Source organism: Ovis aries, chromosome 24, assembly GCF_016772045.2.
Source record: "Ovis aries strain OAR_USU_Benz2616 breed Rambouillet chromosome 24, ARS-UI_Ramb_v3.0, whole genome shotgun sequence".
Lineage (NCBI taxonomy): Eukaryota > Metazoa > Chordata > Mammalia > Artiodactyla > Bovidae > Ovis > Ovis aries.
This window is the reverse complement of record NC_056077.1, coordinates 38,287,876-38,306,898: the sequence shown is the minus strand read 5'-3', so window position 1 is coordinate 38,306,898 and position 19,023 is coordinate 38,287,876. Positions and strand designations below refer to the sequence as shown.

The 19,023-nt window shown below is 48.6% G+C and overlaps 1 protein-coding gene across 3 annotated transcripts in view; it reads left to right on the top strand.

The window, feature by feature from the left end:
* The first annotated feature begins 757 nt into the window (after nt 1-757).
* The window catches only part of LMTK2 (lemur tyrosine kinase 2), a 75,136-nt gene continuing 56,870 nt past the window's right edge, over nt 758-19,023 (top strand). For 2 of the 3 annotated variants that reach the window (XM_042240709.1, XM_027961881.2), the window contains exon 1: nt 758-1,174. In XM_042240709.1, coding sequence (XP_042096643.1) covers nt 1,078-1,174 — 97 coding nt within the window. In that variant the 5' untranslated portion in view covers nt 758-1,077. The remainder of the gene's footprint in view (nt 1,175-19,023) is intronic. The other variant, XM_042240708.1, reaches the window with a different exon arrangement.

Sequence of the window (19,023 nt, the reverse complement as noted above, 5' to 3'; positions counted from 1 at the left end):
GGCATCCAGGCCAGGCAGTACTCTTGTAGAGAATGCCTCCTGGAGCCAGGCCTCCCACTGGTGCCAGGCACCGGCCGCTGACACGTGCACTGTTCCTGTCCTCGGGGAGCTCACAGTCACAGGAACAATACAGCCTGGCAGCCGGGATAGCAGTGGGGCCAGGGCCACGGCAGGGCACTAGGAGATGACAGTCATTTCTCCTGGGGTTGGGAGAGGCCTCCTTAGATGACTGTATTCTTCAGGAGAGTCTCCACCAGGGAAAGGGAGCGTGCCAGGTGGCAAAGAAAGGACAGGACGAGCACTCTTGTCAAGGGGAACAGCTTGAGCTCAGGAGCTGAATTAGCGGGTGCGAGGGGAGACAGTATTCTATTCTTGTCGAACTGAAATAAAAAATCCCATAGTTCCTCCGTGGCTGAATAGGTCAACCTAAGAAGAGTCTAAAACGCCTATTACAAGTAAAAAAGGCTGAAGACAAAAGAGGCCTATTTTTACACGTTTTTAAAATACGGAGAAAAAAATTCAGGACGGATTCTGGATGCTTTTCATTGTCTTCTTATACTTACCTTTAAAAAAAAAATTTTTTTTTTTAAAATAATTGCTGGCATCACCTGCTGCCCATGCACGTCTGTGTCTGCAGGGGGCGCACCGGCGGCCACCGTCCCTCCTCCAGGGCGGTGGGCGGGGCCTCCAGGGCCAGTGTGGAACTGACGACTGGCGGGACGGGCTGTCTATCACGGCGTCCCGCCCCCCGCCCTACGTCACATGACGCAGCCCATCATGGCGGTGGGAGCGCGGCCGCCGGGGCCCGCGGCTCCGCAGAGCGGCTGCCGTTGCTGCTGCTGAGAGGCGGCGGCGCGGGCAGGCGGACGGGCGGGAAGGATGGTGTTTCCGAGGTCGGAGTGGTGGGTGCGGACCAGGAGCCGGGCTGAGGTGTGGCTGAAGCGACGCGTGCCTGAGAGCACCCGGCGCGGGTGCCGCTGAGGCAGCGAAGGGAGGCAGGACCGACCGAGGGACAGACCGACGGACAGGAGGGAGGGCGACCCGAGAGCCGGCCCCCGGGGCCGCGCGGCGGGCGAGATGCCGGGGCCGCCGCCGCCGCCGCCGCTGCTGCTGCTGCTGCTGCTCCTGGCCGTGGGCCACGCCGGGGCCGCTCCACTTCCGCAAACAGGTGCAGGTGAGCGGGCCCGGGGCGGGGGGCAGCCGGGGAGGAGTCTGCGGGCTCGGCCCGGCCTCGGCGCCGGGGAAGCGGAGGGCCTGCCCGGGGCGGGAGGCCCGGCGGAGCCCGTGCTGAGGCGAGGTTCTGCCGCAGGGGCGTGAGCTGGGGGCGGGCTGCCTCTCCAGGGCCGAAGCGGGGGCGAGGCGCTGCGGATGGGGCTCCGGCGGAGGCTGCTGGCCGGGCGGCAGCCCCCAACCCCTCCCCGGGGTAGGCTGCGGTCCCGGCTCTGGACCTGTTGCCCGAAGGTCCTCAGCCTATATCGCTTCCCGGCAGTTCAGCTTCCTTCCCCAGATGTCACCTGCCTCCTGTGCTTTTTTTCCCCCTCACATCTTATAATAAGAACCGTTTCTTAGCCCTAATCGTACTTTTAAATACAAATGAGTTTGGAGAGCTTCGCAGAGTTTCCTTCGCTCCCTGCAACTCTTTCCGAAGTTGTCAATTGATTTCAAAACGCTGTGCTTTTTATTCGAATTGGATCTCTGGGGATGAGAAGGAAGCAGCTCTATAAATATCTTTATTTTAGGAAGCCAGTGATTAGAGTAGCAGCCTTTGAATAACTATTGACAAAATGGCCCAGGGGGTGATTGAAGTTTCTATTTTAGCTATGTCAGTGTGTGATTTTCTTTTTATTTTTCTCCCATCGTTTTCGTTTGTGGTTTATTTTCCCCGATAAAACTTCAGTCCAGGAACGCACCTCAAGTTGGATAATTTTTTTTTTTTTTAAGGAAAAAAATAATCTAGGCTAATTTGCTGTTATCTGCTGCTGCCGATCTTTGAATTGAGAGGAGACTGAAATTTCACAGAATCATGGGATTTTAGAGATAGAAGAGGCCTTAAAGAAAATTTAGTCCAATTTTTACCGTTTTGCAGTTGAAGATAGTGAGGCTCTGGGGGTCCAATGACCTACCCAAGGTGACACAGCTAAATTGTAGGTGGAGCCACAAGTAAAACCCAGGTCTTAGATTCCCCTAGTTGTGTGATTTTTCTCCTTTACCATATCAAGTCTCTTAGCTGTTTAGAATACTCTTGAGGTCAAGAGTTATTTTAGAATGATGTTAATTGGGTACAGAAAGTGGAAGGTGCTGTCTCTAGAAAAGACATATTTTTCAAGCACATCTACAATGGAAGCTAAATATAATTGTTTACAGAGACACACCAGGTTATGTCATTGAGTGCCCTTTAGTGGAGTATTAACTGTTACCATTGTAACATACAGTGTATCACTAAATTTCAGCCACTGCCTTAAATCAGATATTTTTGAGGTGATCGCTGTTTTCTGATCTAATAGATAAGAAGAGTGAGCATTATGAGGAGTGTGTAGGCAGCCCAGGTAAGAGTCCCAGAAAGTACCTGGGAAGTTATAAAAGGCTATAGGGAGGAGTGTCGATGTTGATATGGACAGATATTCATGGTGAAATGGAAAATTGGCTGCAGGGTAGGATAGTGGATAAAGGATATGGATGCAGACGGGATTCAGGAAGTGTCCAGATGACTTTGCAGTTCATCAAACTTTTACATATTTTGGAAAACATTCTGTGTAGGAACCTTTGGAAGTGTGTCTGCCTATAAATCTCTTAACATGTATTTTATTCCCTTCTTTTAAAATTTTATGGAGGTACAAGTAAAAAAATTGATGTTTTTGTTGGAGACAGAGCAATCGGGAAAATTAATCTGTAAGTAGAAATGTCAAATCTTGGCATTAAATAAAACATAAAGAGCTATTTGGTGACATATACCAGCTCTTGTAGATTCTCCCTTCGTGTTCGTTGCTTGGAGGGTCTTATGGTGAGACTTGCGGCATATGGTGACAAGTACCTGCCAGGGTTAAATTCTTGGGAAGGATGCACAATCTCACATAGATCTGGCAGTTTGTATTTCCGTTCAAAAGAGATTTTTAATACTGGTAATGGAGATGGATTCTTGACCAAGATGTATTAGATCAAGAGAAATAAAGAAAGAAACCTTTGCGCTAGTCCTGGTAAGTGAGCTCGATGATCAAGAAAGAAGAAGCCCTCTGGAACATACATGGGAGATAAAAAAAACAGTTAAACATTGACAACAGTAACTCTTAAAGCTTTTGATTAACTGGGGGCCTGTACTCCTTCCGCAGGGAAGTCTGGCCACTTTCAGATTCCTAGTAGATCCGTTGTGTTGGGTCTTTACCCCCTTGGTCTTAATGCTGCTTAAAGTTCTAACTAGTTAATAGTGTTTTGGAGAAAGCATGGCTTATCAACAATAGGTTGGAAAAAATACTTGCAGTTTAGCCTTTGCCATGGGGAAATGAGATGGTTAACTAAAATTTGGCTTTTAAATTGAAGTTCGTTTATCCAAAGATTTCTTTGTCATCCAAAATCGTTTCTAGATTCTGAAGTTGAAAAAAGATCATTTACCCATCAATCACGGTGAGCTTTGTGAATATGCAGATTGCCTTTGCCATCAGGCACGAAGGCATTTCTTCGTTGAATTGCGGCGGTGGATCTCTTTATCACTTACGTCCCTTATGTCCTCCCTAGGGTGGGGGCTTCTTTTCTGAGAATCTGTTTCTGCAAGGACACACACGCGCACACACACACACACACACACACTCACACACTCACATACACTCACACACACACTTCAGTTGGAGGGGGGCTCCTTTTCTGAGAATCTGTATTTCTGCAAGAGCTGGTCCTCACTTAGGAAGCTTACGTAAAGAGGAAGTCCACTGTTTTTTACACACGCACTTCAGTTACCAAACTATGATGACAGTTAAGTCATTCCTACCTTCTCTTGGAAAATACTTGGGTGCCTTTTGCAAGACTCTCTGAATTCACATCATAAAGAAAGATCGGGTACACGTGAGGCATTCCTTCGAGTCCACCGCTCGTTATTAATATCAGGATCGTGGTGAGATCGGGAAACCCACTTGCATGTTCTGTGGCATGTTAGGTCGAAGAACACAGAGGAAGCTTTTAGCAGCTCCAGATCCAGGACTTCATGGAAGTCTGTGAACCCGGTGGGACTCAGCTACTGCTTAAACAGTAGCTTGTGAAACCTGGGCTTTTATTTTAGATTAAACAAACAAGCTTGTATCTTGAAAAAGATTTCTGAAGTAAAGGAAGTGCTCTTTAAAGTGTGATTTTTTGTTTAACAGCTTCTGAGAAATAAAAATTATTTTCAACAGGTTTTTCGTGCAGATTCTTGTCAGTCTGCATGACTGTGAGGCTTGAGATCTGATTTAGGCTGGAAACACTGTTAATTGCTTTCAATTTGTGATACTTTGGGGTTAAATAAGTACTCTTATTTGCCTAGTAATAGGAAATAGGGCCAGCAACTTTGTAGCATCAGCATTGAAGTTATCAAATCTCTGCAGTTTTGCTGTTGCTGCAGTTCTCTTGAAATTTAGAGAGTCCTTGGGCCCTCTGTGTCTCCTGTGGGCGCAGAGATAGCAGCTGTATATCTAATAATAATAATAATGAAAAAACCACCCTGTTACGTAAATGTCACGTGGGGATGCCCAGGGTTCTGAAATGGTTAAACAGACGAGTCCTCAAAAAAGTCCTCACAGGCAGGCGTATGAAAAGAATCCAACTTTTCAGCCCGGTTGGGAGTAAAATTCATGCACCGATCACAGGAGGAGCAGTTCCTGCAGCCAGAACTTGGCCTTTGCAGTTGATCTGGGTGTGAGACCTTCCTCTGCCACTTCAATAGCTTTTAAGACCTTGGCCTGTCACTTGACCTCTCCGAGCTTCTTAGTACTCACTCAACTTTTTAAAAAGGGATGGTGACGATATTTACCTAAGGGGTTGCTATCACGTGGTAGCCATGTCTGTTACAGGTCAGGCCCTTGACAGCGTAGATTTCTTTGTAGATTTGGCGGGTCATCATAGAGTTGACTGATGGTAGGTGCTGTTGTCAAAGAAGGAACTCGGCATGGGAGGTGCTTAAACATGGAGTGCCTGAAACTTACACAGGTTTTTTTAAAAAAAGTCTTTGTTTCTCAAAATATCACGTTGTGATGGGTGAAGACGAGATCCTTTAGAGAGAAATCTGGCTTACTGAAGTATGATCTATAGGCTGGTGTTGTTGCTTCTTGAAATTCACAGCCTTGGGGAATTATGCTAGAAATTTTTAAGATCTGGATCAGCGTGCTTTTATATAATAAACCTGTTTTTGAATGTCAAGATGACTAAAGCTCTTGGATGTGAACGACTGCTGGTTTTAACTTATTTAAAGGAACCGCGGGTGATCTTAGTTGGTTTGATCCCAAACAAAAATCGTACACTCGCAGAAAGCATCCGTGAAGGCAGGAGGTTCACCCGGCCTGAGCTCGGACCAGCCCAGGGCTGAGGTTTCCCCTTAGAAAATGTCATTCGGAGAGATGAGTGTGACAGACTTGCTTTCTCTTTCTCTCTCTCTCTCACTCACTCTTAAAATCATGTGTTTTTGCAGGCTTCTAGTGTTGCTTCACTCCGAAATTTTTATGTATTACTCAGACACGGGGAAAGGGATATTATAGAAAGGAGAAGCTGGACAAGCGTTCCTGGTAGAAAACAGACTACTCTATCTGAGGTGGTTTTTAGACTCAAATCTGTCTTTTTCTGTGACTCCTCACATGAAGACGCTGTAAGAACCCTGAGGAAATGCGGTGAAATCTGTGTCGGGGCAAAATATCGGAGTGAAGTATTTTTAAATTGTATCGAATGACTAATTTGGAACCATGCCTTGGCATTACAGTTATTTGCCACAGAGAGAACAGGCATATCAGAAAAATAACCTCGATCTTTCAGAAGAAGGTTCTGTGCAGAGGTTAGCTCAGTGCAGAGATTGTGAATTTCATTTGACTTTATTGTGATTCAGGTGGGGAAACTTGAGAACAGCTGATGCCAAACGTCTCAGGTGCCTTGAACCCACAGCCTGGTGTGCGCCTTTCCTTCTCTGAAAGCCTTTGCCCTTTCTTCCTTGGCTGCATAACAGCGGTTTGCTCCCCTTCTGCCTCCCTGGGGCTTCAGCCGGCTGGTGGTAAATCTTCCATTTTGTTTTTGGCAGCTTGGCACATTTTCATTTTACTATGTTATGTTTGTTTAAAAAGGTTGGAGTTACCATCAGATCAGACCCCAGGTGCTGGGGTGGGGCTGGGGTAGCCCCTGGCCTCCAGCCTACGGTCCCCGCTTGGGCATCATTGGGCAGGGAGGTCATCGCAGCTGGGTTTCTGCTGCCCTGGCCTCCGCTCACCCTGCTTTATCGTGCCCCTTTTTTTTTTGGGGGGCTGTGCCAAGAGGCCTGTGGGATCTTAGTTCCTTGGCCAGGAGTGGAACCTGGGCCCTCTGCGGTAGAAGGGGCAGTCTTAACCTCTGGACTGCCTGGGAATTCCCCTCAAGGCACTTTTTTACCAGCTAAATTCATCTGCTCAGAGTTTGCAAAATGTGCTGCTGTGATTCCCATCTCCCATGCTCCGCATTCTGCTCGCAGTTGCCTGACGCTTCCCCCTGTGTCTCTCAGGTGCTGTCATTTCTTTTGCCTTTTATTTTTAACCTCTCTACAACCCCAGTTTGCCTACTAAGACCTTTTTCTTTGCCCAGGCTTAGTGATTGCTGGACTTACCACTGGGGGCTCAGATGGTAAAGAATCCACCTATAATGCAAGAGACCTGGCTTTGATTCCTGGGTTGGGAAGATCCTCTGGAGAAGGGAATGGCAACCCACTGCAGTATTGTTGCCTGGAGAAGTCCGTGGACAGAGGAGTCTGGAGGGCTACAATCCATGGGGTCACACAGAGTTGGACACGACTGAGCAACTAACACTTTAGGGTTTGCCTCCCCTGATGAACTCCCAGAGTGTCCCCTTGTGGGGCAAGAGGTTCCAGGGGATGCAGGATGAAAACGTGGAAACTGTTTTGACATTGGAACTTTTAAATTCATTTTCATTTCATCCTTAAACAATGTTGGCTTTCGTGAAGGTATAGGATACATTGGTACGCTAACGTGTTTGTATGATTTTGTAAACAAATTTACAAGAAATGGAAGAAATACAGAGAAAACTTACCAGTGAGCTGTGTCATCAAAAAAAGGTTTGGGTTTGTGGCTCAAGCCTACCATGTGCATTTATCAAATACCACCTTTTAAAAAAAATGGTATACTGGAGTGTAGTTGATTTACAATGCTATGTTAGTTTCAGGCGTATACCAGGGTGATTCAGTCATACATACAGCTATTCCTTTTCAGATTCTTTTCCCATTTAGCGTATTACAGTATATTGAGTAGGGTTCCCTGTGCTCTACAGTAGGTCCTTGTTCGTTACCTATTTTAACTATGTGTGAATGTGTTAATCCCAAATTCCTAATTTATCTCTCTCCCCCCCGCCTTTTCGTGGTGGCTCAAATGGTAAAGAATGCCTGCAATGCAAGAGACCAGAGTTCGATCCCTGGGTCAGGAAGATAGCCTGGAGAAGGAAATGGCAACCCACTCCAGTCTCTTTGCCGGGAGAATTCCATGGACAGAGGAGCCTGGCCAGGCTACAGACCTCGAGGTCGCAGAGAGTCAGACACGACTTTTCCTACCACCTGTTCTAAGTCCTGTCTCTTCACCTGGATTGCAAGCCTCAGTATTGCTCGTGTTTGCATGATATCCCACTTTTTGTTGAAGTTTGTGGGTGATGCTAAAGTTTGATGAAGGTGGTGCTGGAGAACTGAGTTTCCCAGACCAGTACTCAAGTGTCCATGCATTAAGACCAGAGGGTGTCAGCTTAGAGCCTCTCATTCTCCTAACTTTACCTTCAGCCAGCCCGGTCCCTCACCCGGAAGGAGGCCGTTTTTAGTTGTTTTATTTTTAGTTGTAAATTTTTTCTTTTAGAACAATTCTAGATTTACAGGGAAGTTGCGAAGATGGTACAAAGCGTCCCTGTGTATCCTTTGTCCAGTTTTCCCTTTTGACATTTGTAACAACCAGGAGCTGGTTCTAATGCACGATTATTAACCAGCGCCCAGACTGTATCACGTTTCTTTCCTGGTTCCCTCAGGTCCTTTTTCTTGTTTCGGGATCCCACGTGTGTCTGGTCGTCACATCTCCTTGGGCCCCTCCAGTCTGCTCCCTGTTTTGGTGATCCTGACACCGTGCGGAGTAGAGGTCGCGTGTTCTGCGGCATTATCCCCCAGCTGGTGCGTGTTTGATGTTTTTCTCTGGATGAGGCTGGGCTGCTGTGTTTGTGTGGGAGGAAGCCCGCAGAGTGACAGTGCCGTTCTCATCATGTCCTGTCGAGGGTGTGTGCTCTCACGACGCCTGGGCCCTGGCCCCTCGGCTGAGGTGCTGTTTGTCTGCTGCCACCTCTGCCAGTCACACATGCCCTCCCCCGTAGTGCCCATGTGCCCGGTCCCCGTGAGCAACTCATCACCTCCTTGAGGGAGAAGCATCTATAGACTTACTCAGGATTTTGTGTAGGAGATTTAACTGTTCTTCCCCGTGTATTTCCTTGTTCAATTATTTATGTGAATATGCACATGAGGATATTGATTTTTACACTTTGGGTTGTAATTCAATACTGTTATTTATTTTGCTGCTTAAATGGGCCGTTGGGAGCTTTCAGTTGGCTCCTATGTCCTGCAGACACATACCCATCTTTTTTTTCTTTCTTTGTTCTCCAGCCCTGTGAGAAGCTGTGGCTCCCCTGCTCCGGTCCACGTCTCTAGGGCTTCCTTTTATTGGAGGGTGATAATAGAAACCGGGATCTGGGCCCCAGATTTGCCCACTGCTACTGCGATGTTTATAACAGGGTTTTGATCCTCTGCTTCCTATACCTAACGCCAGGTGCTGGGAAAAGAGAGCAAGCGAGGGATTTGGTGGGACCGAGGGCCTCTTAGGGAGGGATGGACGACTGGGACGGACCCTGTGCTTGTTGGACCCTGTCACTTGGCCAACTTTTAACTTTTTCTTAACACCATCGTAAATACTACACATCCCGTGCCTGTGGTATAATGGTACTGGCAAGAAATTATTTTTAGAGCAAATATTGTTGGAAGCTTTTATTTACTCTCTCCAAGAGCAGCCTCATCTAGAAGAAGATGAGGGAAACCTTTTAAGCTTAAGGCTACAGTTAGAATTGCTTCAGGAGTCTTATCAGCTTTGGAAATTGTTGAACGGGATTATAGGTAACTCCTTTAATTGGTGAAAGTTCAGATGAAATGTCCAGGGGCAAGTCACTTGAAGAGCACAGAGGGCTGGAGCCTTGCTTTGATCTTTTCACAGAGCTTTTGGTTTCTTTTCATTTCTTTATTATGGAAAATTTCAAACAGAACACAGAAGTAGGATAATGAATATAACGGACCGTCGCGTGCCTGTCACCCCGCATCAGCAGCTTTAAATTTATACCGTTGCTCACTTAGGCCTTTTTCACCTGCCTGGTGGCCCCCATTGGTTTGATATCAGTCCTGGCCATGGTTTCAGTTCAGCTGAAAATGTTTCAGGAAAAAATAAAGCGGTTTTTATAAAACAGAATCACTTACATCAAGATCAGCTGGGTGCTTGTAGAGATGCAGATTGGGGGCCCCCAAGCGCACCAGCTGGATTGGAATTCTGGAGGTTGGCCCAGAAGTCTGCGTGTGTAATACTCCCATGGTGATTTCTCCAACCCCGCAACACGAAACGCTCGACCGTGCTGCACGCGCTCCGCGTCGTTCAGTCGTGTCCGACTCTTTGTGACCTCCTGAACTGTAGCCCGCCAGGCTCCTCCTCTGTGCGTGGGGCTCCCCAGGCAAGAACAGTGGAGTGGATTGCCATTCCTTCCTCTAGGGTATCTTCCTGACCCAGGGGTTGAGCCCACGTCTCGTGTGTGTCCTGCCTTGCAGGCAGGTTCTTTCTCACGGAGCCACCTGGGAAGCCTGTCTTCTACTGGAGGCGAGATAATCTCAGTTATTTAATAGGAACCTGTTGACTTGGGGAGCTTGTGAGACTCAAGGAAGGAAGAACAATTTAAAATTTAAAAATTAATGTCAACACCTAAGATCTGACGAGATCTCTGCTCCTGGTCACTGTACGTGAATGTTGTTCTGAAGAGTCTTCCTGTGAGAAGTTATGTGTGCTATAACCACAAAGGAATGCACAAACTTCAGGGCAGAAAACACACCACCTACCACTCCAAAGGCCTTTTTTTCTGTTCCCCCATAATTTTAACCCATTCTCTGGGAGGCAGTGTGAATAATGGCCTCTTTACATTTTAAAAATACTCTGTACAAGTAATCAGTAAAAGAGCTGTGAGCTGGTGGCCTGACAGACAGTTGCCAGCGCTGTGAGCTGAGCGCCTCGTGGTGCCGATGGGCCTGCCCTGGCCTGCCGGGTCTCAGCCCAGACCAGCAGGGAAACTCGGCTCAAGCAGGTGGAACTCAGGACGCTCCTGGCTCCCCAGGTGACAGGTGTGCACGCCGTGTGAGAGCCCCTGATTCTCCACCTACAGGACAGCGGTGCAGTATGATAACCATGTTGTTAACACTGTACTATAAAAACACAAGTTAGTTTTTCTCAGCTGGATTCTTTTGGAATAGCCTCATATTTGTAGCCGATTTTGTATTTTTCAACAGGTAACTTTTTTTTTAAGCTTGTTGATGTATTTTAATGTATTTGCTGTGAGTGTATTGATATGTACAACATATGATGAGCTAAAGAAAGAAAACTCGCTCTCAAAATGCTTCAGTGTGACAGCTGTATAATGAGTGGGGTTTGATTAAGAACATCATAGACACACACACTAGTACAGATAATTTTGGACTTTTTTTTTGCAACATGTATGCCTAACATAGGAGAAAAGAATTTCATTTTAAGCTTCTAGGCTAGTGATTTTTGAGAGAGAAGTTGCTCTTAGCCAAAAGTGAAACCGCTGTGATGTCAGTTTTAAAAACTCATAGTTTTTTTTTTCCCCTCTTTGAGGTCCACGTTCAAAGTCCATCCTGAAAATGTCTTTTTTTCCCTTTTTGCTACACTGAACAGGAGGCTTGCGTTAACGTGCTGTAATTGCAGCCTTTAATTATGGTGAGTGGACCTCTAAGCCATTCTGGTCTTAGAAGCCAGAGGTGGATGAGTTTGCAGTTATTCTGCACATTTAAAATATCTCCTCTGACCAACCAGTAATTGTAAAATTCTGTAGCTTCAGCTTCTTACTACAAAACCGAAGGTTGTGATCTACTGGTTACCTCTCAGATTAGCCTCTGAATTTAAAGCATCTTTCACGCTGCAGATTCTTCCTCAGAACCCCCCATAAATTCAACCTGCGCTCCTTCCAGCAGGAAAAAAATTCCTTTTTCCCAGGGCTGCCTGGCAGCATGCCTCCTGGAGCGGTTCAGGGTCAGCAGCAAGAGTTACTTTCCAAGGATGCAGCCTGCCGGTTCCGGGCCCAGAACCCCCCCCGCGTGCCTCCCCCCAACTCTGACTTCAGACCGTTATTAAAACGCAGCGAACCCGGACACTGATTGCTGGTGAGGCACTGAAAAATAACAAACTTAACGAAAATAGTGCCCTGAGAACACTTCACCAGAGGCCTGCTGCCGGGGTACACTCCAGAAGCCTGTAATTCAACTTGGTTTGCTTTAAAAAAAGAAATTAACTTCAATAAAAGGTCTCGATAACCAGTTTTCACCATTTTTCACTCACTGTTCAAGTGAGACACTTGATGGACTCATCCAGGTTTGGACTTATAAAATCTTTGTGTGAGAACTTTAGAGCAGAAAGGCCAGTTCTCAGGAGGGGGAGGTGGGGCCCAGGGAAGGGAAGCAACCATCGGAGCCCGACTTCCTCGTGGCTGAGGGGACCTGGCGCCCGCCCGCCCAGCTTTCAGGCGCTCGCCTCGTTCTTGCAGGACGCTTTGGTTGGAGTGATCAGTGTGCATGGCTGCTCCCAGTTGTTTTCCCTCTGGATATTTATTTCCGTTTTTTTATCTCAAAGTCCTGGGTGAAATTCAGAGGTATCTGTTGTTTAGTTGACCCTTGAAATAGTAAAGATAATTCCTTATGAGTTAGGAGACTGACATGCTGACTTCCATAATAAGGCTCAGAAAAGCACGTTCATCTTTAGTTTTTTTTTTTTTTTTTTTTTTTAATTTGTGGGAACAACCACTGCTGCCTCCGAGTTGAGTTGCAGTGTTTAATTAAAAGTGATAAAAAATATTTCTGACTTGAAAGAAGTGTAATCATAAACTTGTAAATCCTCACTTGTGAACACGAAAAATACTTTCGGTGCTGTGATTAAATCAGTGCTGTTGAGGCCTGGGCCCTGTCAGGAATCTGCCGGAGGCTGTGGATCCCAAGAAGAGCACTGCTGAGCAGATGGCTTGCGTTCACATGGTGAAGCGTCTCGGGCAGGTGGCAGGAGATGTGCCTGGCGTCCTGGACACGCTTGCCTCAGCTCTGTAAGACCAGCGCCTTGATGAGTGCCCTTGACCCTGTGGCTCCTCAGCTCTGCTTCCTCCCAGGGCTCGGGCAGCTGCAGCAGCTTCCGGGTTCTCTCCTGGACCCTCTCCTGGTTCACTTATAATAGATGACTATTTAACGTGTATGTTTTGCTGCATCATAGCTTTATTCTACTTTTGAATAACTTCGTTAGTATAAATTTTCAGTTCAGTCGCTCAGCTGTGTCCAACTCTTTGCGACCCCATGGACTGCAGCATGCCAGTCCTCCCTGTCCACCACGGACTCCCAGAGCTTGCTCAAACTCACGTCCATCGAGTCAGTGATGCCATCCAACCATCTCATCCTCTGTCGTTCCCATCTCCTCCTGCCCTCAATCTTTCTCAGCATCAGGGTCTTTTCAAATGAGTCAGCTCTTCGCATCAGGTGACCAAAGGATTGGAGTTTCAGCTTCAGCATCAGTCCTTCCAATGAGTATTCAGGACTGATTTCCTTTAGGATAGACTGGTTGGATCTCCTTGCAGTTCAAGGGACTCAGGAGAAGTTAAAAAAAGCACAGACCATTCTTTCGGTAAAAGTGCAAGCCATTCTTTCGGTTCTTTTGCTACTGATCATCACATTCCTTTTCAAGTCACTTTTTAAATGCCGTCCTCCTCTGCGTTCTGAGCAGCTTGGGCCCCGTGTCTCCATCTGCCTCCACAGCGTCATCGTTCCTGTTTGACCCTGTTTCTTCATCCCATTCCTTAAATTTTGTCCCCTGGCCCAGCGCCTCTGTTTTCTGTTCCGTTCCCCTGTGCTCTCTGTGTGTATAAGTTAATGCACGTGGATGCTTTGAAAGTGGAAGTGTTCCGGGGCTTATGATAGAAATAGCCCAGGGAGCCCCTGTCCTGGCCTTCCTCATCCCGCTGCTCCCCCTCATCTTGCTGAAGAACAGGCTTAAACCACTGTTCCTTGGTTTAAGTAGATACTGAGTTTCTACCGTGGAAGAAGATAATGTATGTACCCATACACTCTTCCCCTTCTCAGCATCATTATTTACACTTCTTGGTTAAATCAGCACTCAGTGTTCATATTTTTGTGACTACAGATTATTCGCAGCTGGCCCTATCGTGTTTCTGATGATTAAATTTCTCTGACATGTTTTGTGTTTCCTGGATGTTGTTGTCATTTCCTGAGTTTTTCGTGAATGTGTCATCCGTTTGTCCCACCCTCCTCAGCAGGAGTTGACTCTCCTCTCGGTGGCTGTGCCCGGGCCAGGCCCAGGCGGTGGCTCTGCTGCCAGGCCTGTGGCACCTGATTTCCTGCCCTCGGTTCCCCTCCTGGGATGGGAGCTTTGGGGACTGCCTCTCTGTGTTCTGGAAAGTGGCAAGGCAATGCCTTGGTGTGAGTCTTTGCCGTTCGCCCCATTCATCCAGACAGGTGCTCTGTGGGTCTCTTGAATCTGGAGAGTGGGTGTGGTTCCAGAAGAATCTCGTCACACATTTCTAAAAATTCCTTTCCTTTTCCTCGTGGGGCTCCTCTTCGTTCAGTGTTGGGCTCCTTGGAATGAGTCGCGACGCTCCTTTTCGTTCTTGTTTCGTCTCTTCCTGCTACTCTGTGGCTGTCTTTGTTTTTTTTTCTATTACATTTTATTTCCAGGAGTTTTTCCTCCCCACTCCCTTCTAAATAGCATCTTCTCATGAGTGCAGTATCTTCTCTTATTTCTGAGGGTATTAATTATAGTTTTGTATAGTTTTTTTTTTTTTTAAACCCTTGTACCGTCTGCGTCCTTCAAGTCCCCCTTTTCTCTCTCTGGGTCCGTCACTTGCTTTGACTGTTTTTCAGGAGGGTTTTCTCAGACGTCGGGTCATCTTTGAGAGCCTGCCTGTGTTGAAGAGTGAGGGGCACTGATGGGAGGTCCTCCATGACCCCTCCCCTCACACTCTGTGTCGCCCCTGCCCCCAGGTCCTGGGCATCTCCGCCCCACTGCCCTGGAATGAGGCGTGCCTCCCACTCCCCACTCATCCGGGCATCACCCCGTGGGAGCTCTGTGACCTGGGAGAAGCAGCTCTGCCTCTCTGAGGCTCATCATCTTCTCTTTAGTGTGGGGCTTCAGATAGACAACCCCCCCAAAAGGGTTGTTGTAGGGCTGGGTGAGATTAAAACAGTGCCTGGAACATAGTAGGCACTGCTAAGTGTTAGCTGTTTTTCTAACCACCTGGGACCAAACCACCATCATCTCTCGTGTGAACTCCCTAATGTGCGAATGTGTTCCCTGATGACTTGACAGTCTCCCCTGCTTTATTTTTCCACATGGCTCATCAGCATCCCAGGTACTGTATGCTTTCTAATTTGCTTGTGGTCCATCTCCCTGCAGGAGAGCAGAAGCTGCAAGGACAGGGCTCCGTTCTTCCCACTTCTGTGCTTCTGAAACCTGCAGCGGTGTCTGTCCTGCAGGAGATGCTTGGTGAACACTTGCTGAATGAGCCAACATCTTGGGGGTTGGGGTCGCTTCCTGATGTGTGAACATCACAGTTGGGTGATGGAATAGCCATTTCCATGAGAGAGACACTGTCCCCAGGACTCCCTCTGATTATCTGTAGGTCTCTCGTCTTGGGCTGGACGCCTAAGTGTCTGGAGACACCCAGTTGTATTGGGTTAAATTGTGATTAGGTCTGTTTTTCTGTATAATATAAAGACAAAAACCAGTGGGCATTCTCAGGTAGGAAACCCTCAGGACTCTTCTCCTGATGCTCTGCAGAACCTTGTCCAGTGGTCTGAGCAGTTTCCGGTTAGTTATGAAGGTAGCGCTTCATTATGGAGCATTTTGAACATCTGTGAAAATAGAAGAGCACAGTGAATTTTCTGTACCCCTGCCCCAGTCCATCCATCCCTTTGGCCAGTCCAGCAGCAGCCAGACCCCATCTGCTTCCTCTCTGGAGAGAGAAGTTTTAAAGACACTTTGCCTGGAAATGTGTTTTAATTATATTGGCAAGAGTTTTAAGTTAGACCTTAGGAATTCCTGTCAGAAAGGTTCTAAGACCACTCGCTTCATCAAGGTGTTGTAGGACATTTTAGAGAAACAGATGGGCACGTTTTCCTAGGATGTTAAGGGTCAGCCCTGCCTGGGAAGTAAGGAGCATCTAGGTCGTCTCTCGTTTCCTTTTTGGCCTTCTTGTGCAGAAAGTGCATTAGCTAAGTGTTGTGAACACGGTACTGCCATTGACTTGCCTGCACGATGCTACAGGCTTCAGCGGGAGGTTGCATGGAAAGACTGAGCGTCCCTTTCCCCCGACCTCGGGGGTGCACCGAAGGGGCCAGTTGTAAGGGACGAAGCCCCGGGACACTGGCCCTGCGTTTCTGCTTCTCGGGCCAGAGCTGCCTGGCGGTGAGCTGGCGTCCCGGATCGCAGGGAGGTCCTGACGCAGAGTGTCACAGACACCCGGCACTGTGGATGACTCCGCACCCCAGCTATGCCGTCACCCTAATTGAGAGTCGGGTTCGTAAAGTGTGGTTCCTGCTGCCGTTTTCCTGTGGTGTGGGGCCTTGGCCTGGCGGGCGCCATCTAAACCTGCCATTCCCTTGGCCGTGCCGCCGTTGCTCTTTTGTGGTAGCCCCTGTCCTACTCAGTGTTTTTAAAATTGGAATGAAACGAGCCTCTGATAACAGATTTAATTGGAAACGGCTGAGAGAAACAACAGCTTCATCTGAAATGATCTCATTCCCAGGTACTCAAAGCGCACCACGTCTCTGCAGGTGAGAGAACAGGGGGCTGGGCTGAGCTTGGAGAGCACGTTACTGATGGCCACACAGCGTGGTGTGTTCTTCGGGCTGTTGATGTCCTGGCTTCGGGGTCTTTGTGGAACCTCTGATCCATCCACTTCATGTCAGCACACTACTTGCTATTCTGTGTGGTGGATATATTTAGTGCTGGGCTTCACTTTCCCTGCCTCATATTGGAGTTTACTGGGGAGAGTCTAGAGTGTTGAATGTTATTATAAATAAGTGTATTGTTAGATTGAGAGACCAGGAAAACCTTTAGTGACTGAAGATTCCTTGTACAGGAAAGCGTTATGATAGATGGGTCTATAATCTTGAGGTGTTAAATAAAAATGTGTGATCTGCTCTGGTGGTCTCAATGCTTTTCCTCAAATAGCATGATGACAGTTCATTCGACTTGTCTCCAGGGAGGAGAGCTACTTGTCAGGATGTTGGGAAAGGAGGATGGCCTGGATATCAGGACCGGGTTGGAAGACTGCCGGTCCTTCGCTTCCCCGAGTTCTGCCTGGTCAGTCCGGTGGGCACCGGCTTTAATTGTCAAGTGGACACCTGAGTGTCTCACGCATGTCTCCTGAAGGTGAGGGTGGAGAGCAGAAGGGTGATGCGCGTGTCTGACACGCACTCTAACGGCCGTTCAGTGTGTTCCGTTTTTCACACCATGGCGTCCTGGGAAGCCAGTGAGGAAGGGGAAGGCAGTGGATACTTGTCTCTGGTGCCGACAAGGAGGGGCCCCCCTTGCCAGAGGGGATGGTGTTCCTAAATTAATCCATTTACCATGTTAGGGGCCCAACTGAGCCCCCTCCAACTTGGGAACGTGACTGACTGTATCGGAGGACCAGGCCTTTGAAGAAGTGACGGTGTTAATTAATTGCTAACCCAGTATGCCTGGGGTCCTCACTCGAAGAGGAGGTTTGAACACAAGAAGCCATAGGATGCTCGCTGGGAGGAAGCGGCGAGCCGTCGTCGCGGTATGCAGGCCCCGGGGGAGGCCTCCGGAGGCGGCCCCGCCGGCCTGGGGCTTGGGCTTCCAGTCTGCAGGGTGTGCGGCGGTCGAGTCTTGCCGCGGAAGCTGCCGGCCGTGGTGGTCCGCGACGGGGCCCGGGCAGGCTGCCGCCCCGCGTCCAGACCTGCGCAGAGCTGGCGTCGCGTCTGTGAAGGCGGCCGTTGAGGTTCCCGTTCCCAGTGTCAGAGGAGGCCCCAGGGGCTCCTTGTGTGTGGGGCCCTCCCCGCGTCCGGCGTTGTGCAGGAGAGGGGCCTCCGAGCCTCCTGCTGCTGCAGGGCCGGGCGGGACGCTCTGGCAGCTTCGCGGGAGAGGAGATGTGTGGAGAGCGGGGCGGGTGGGGCAGATACTCATCACAGGAGAATGTCGGTTCGGGGAAACGCAGCTTTTAAGACCTGAAAGAGCTTTGCTAAACTCTTAGTTCTGCAACGCGAATGGACAGGGGAAGAGTGTGTGGGGAGCTGTGTGTGAGCTGGGGAGCGAGTGGGGAACTGGCGTGGGCGGGGGCGCCCCCAGGCTGTGGACTGAGAGTGTGTGGTGATGGGGAGAACCCTTGCTGAGTAAGAGCGCAGGTTACTCAGGGAATGCTACTTTTTGGTCTTATTTGTTTGACCCTGAAAGTCTAAGTTTATCCTGTTAACTGGTAGGTCTATGATGGATTTTGGGGGAAGGGGAGAAGGTGAACTGGAAGGCTGAGGTGAGAGAGGGTCCATCTGAAAGGACTGGGAGCGTCTTTGCTCCAGGTGGAGAGCCTGGCCAGGGTCTGGAGGGCCGGGGACTCTGCAGGGCTTGTTAAGGAGCTTGGACTTTGGGCTGATGAGCTGGGAAACCCTTCTGTTGAGACGGATGAGAACACAGAGCACCCCTGGCGTCCTCCCTGGAGGCGCCCTCTGTGGTCCCTGGTGACCTCATGTGACACTGTCCCGACCTGTTCTCTTTCTTGCTGATTTTTTTTTCTTGTTTTCGTTTAAACATACGCAGATGGGTTAAACTGAACACCCGTCCCAAATTCATGCACTGAAGCCCTAACCTCTGGTAACTCAGAGTGTGACCTGGTTTGCAGACGGGGTCTTACAGAGGTGATGAGGTCGTGAGGAGGGCTGCGGTCCAGCATGAGCATGCCCTTGTGTGCAGGGGACATTTGGACACAGAGATAGACAGGCGTCGGGGGAAGGCCATGTGAAGATGCTGGGGAGCCGCAGGCCGAGTCCCACAGCCCCGAGGAACCAGCCCTGCCCACCCTTCATCTGGGGCTTTGCAGCCTCCAGAACTGTCTGTGCCAGTTCGTGCTCCGTGACAGCGTTTCCAGCAAACTGACACATGGATTGTAACTTGTTACAGCTACTTTTTTTCCTCCCCCTATTTAAGCTTTACTTAATAGATGTGAAGAAATTATTTAATAAATGAAAAACTTCAAACACACATAAGACCAGACAGGGGCTACAGTGAGTTCCCATGTACGTACCTTTCACCCAGTTTGAATCCGCTGGAGGCCAGCTTCCTTCATACTACCCCCACCACTTTCTCTGCCGTCATACCACCTTGGAGCGAATTTCAGACATAGCTAAGTAGGTCACTATCTGTAAGAGGTTAAGATAACTCTTAAAAACAGAAGCAGTGTCGCATTCTTCCCAGGAGAGCTGGAACCATGCTCCTCTCAGGCGGCCACTTGTCAGTGCACAGC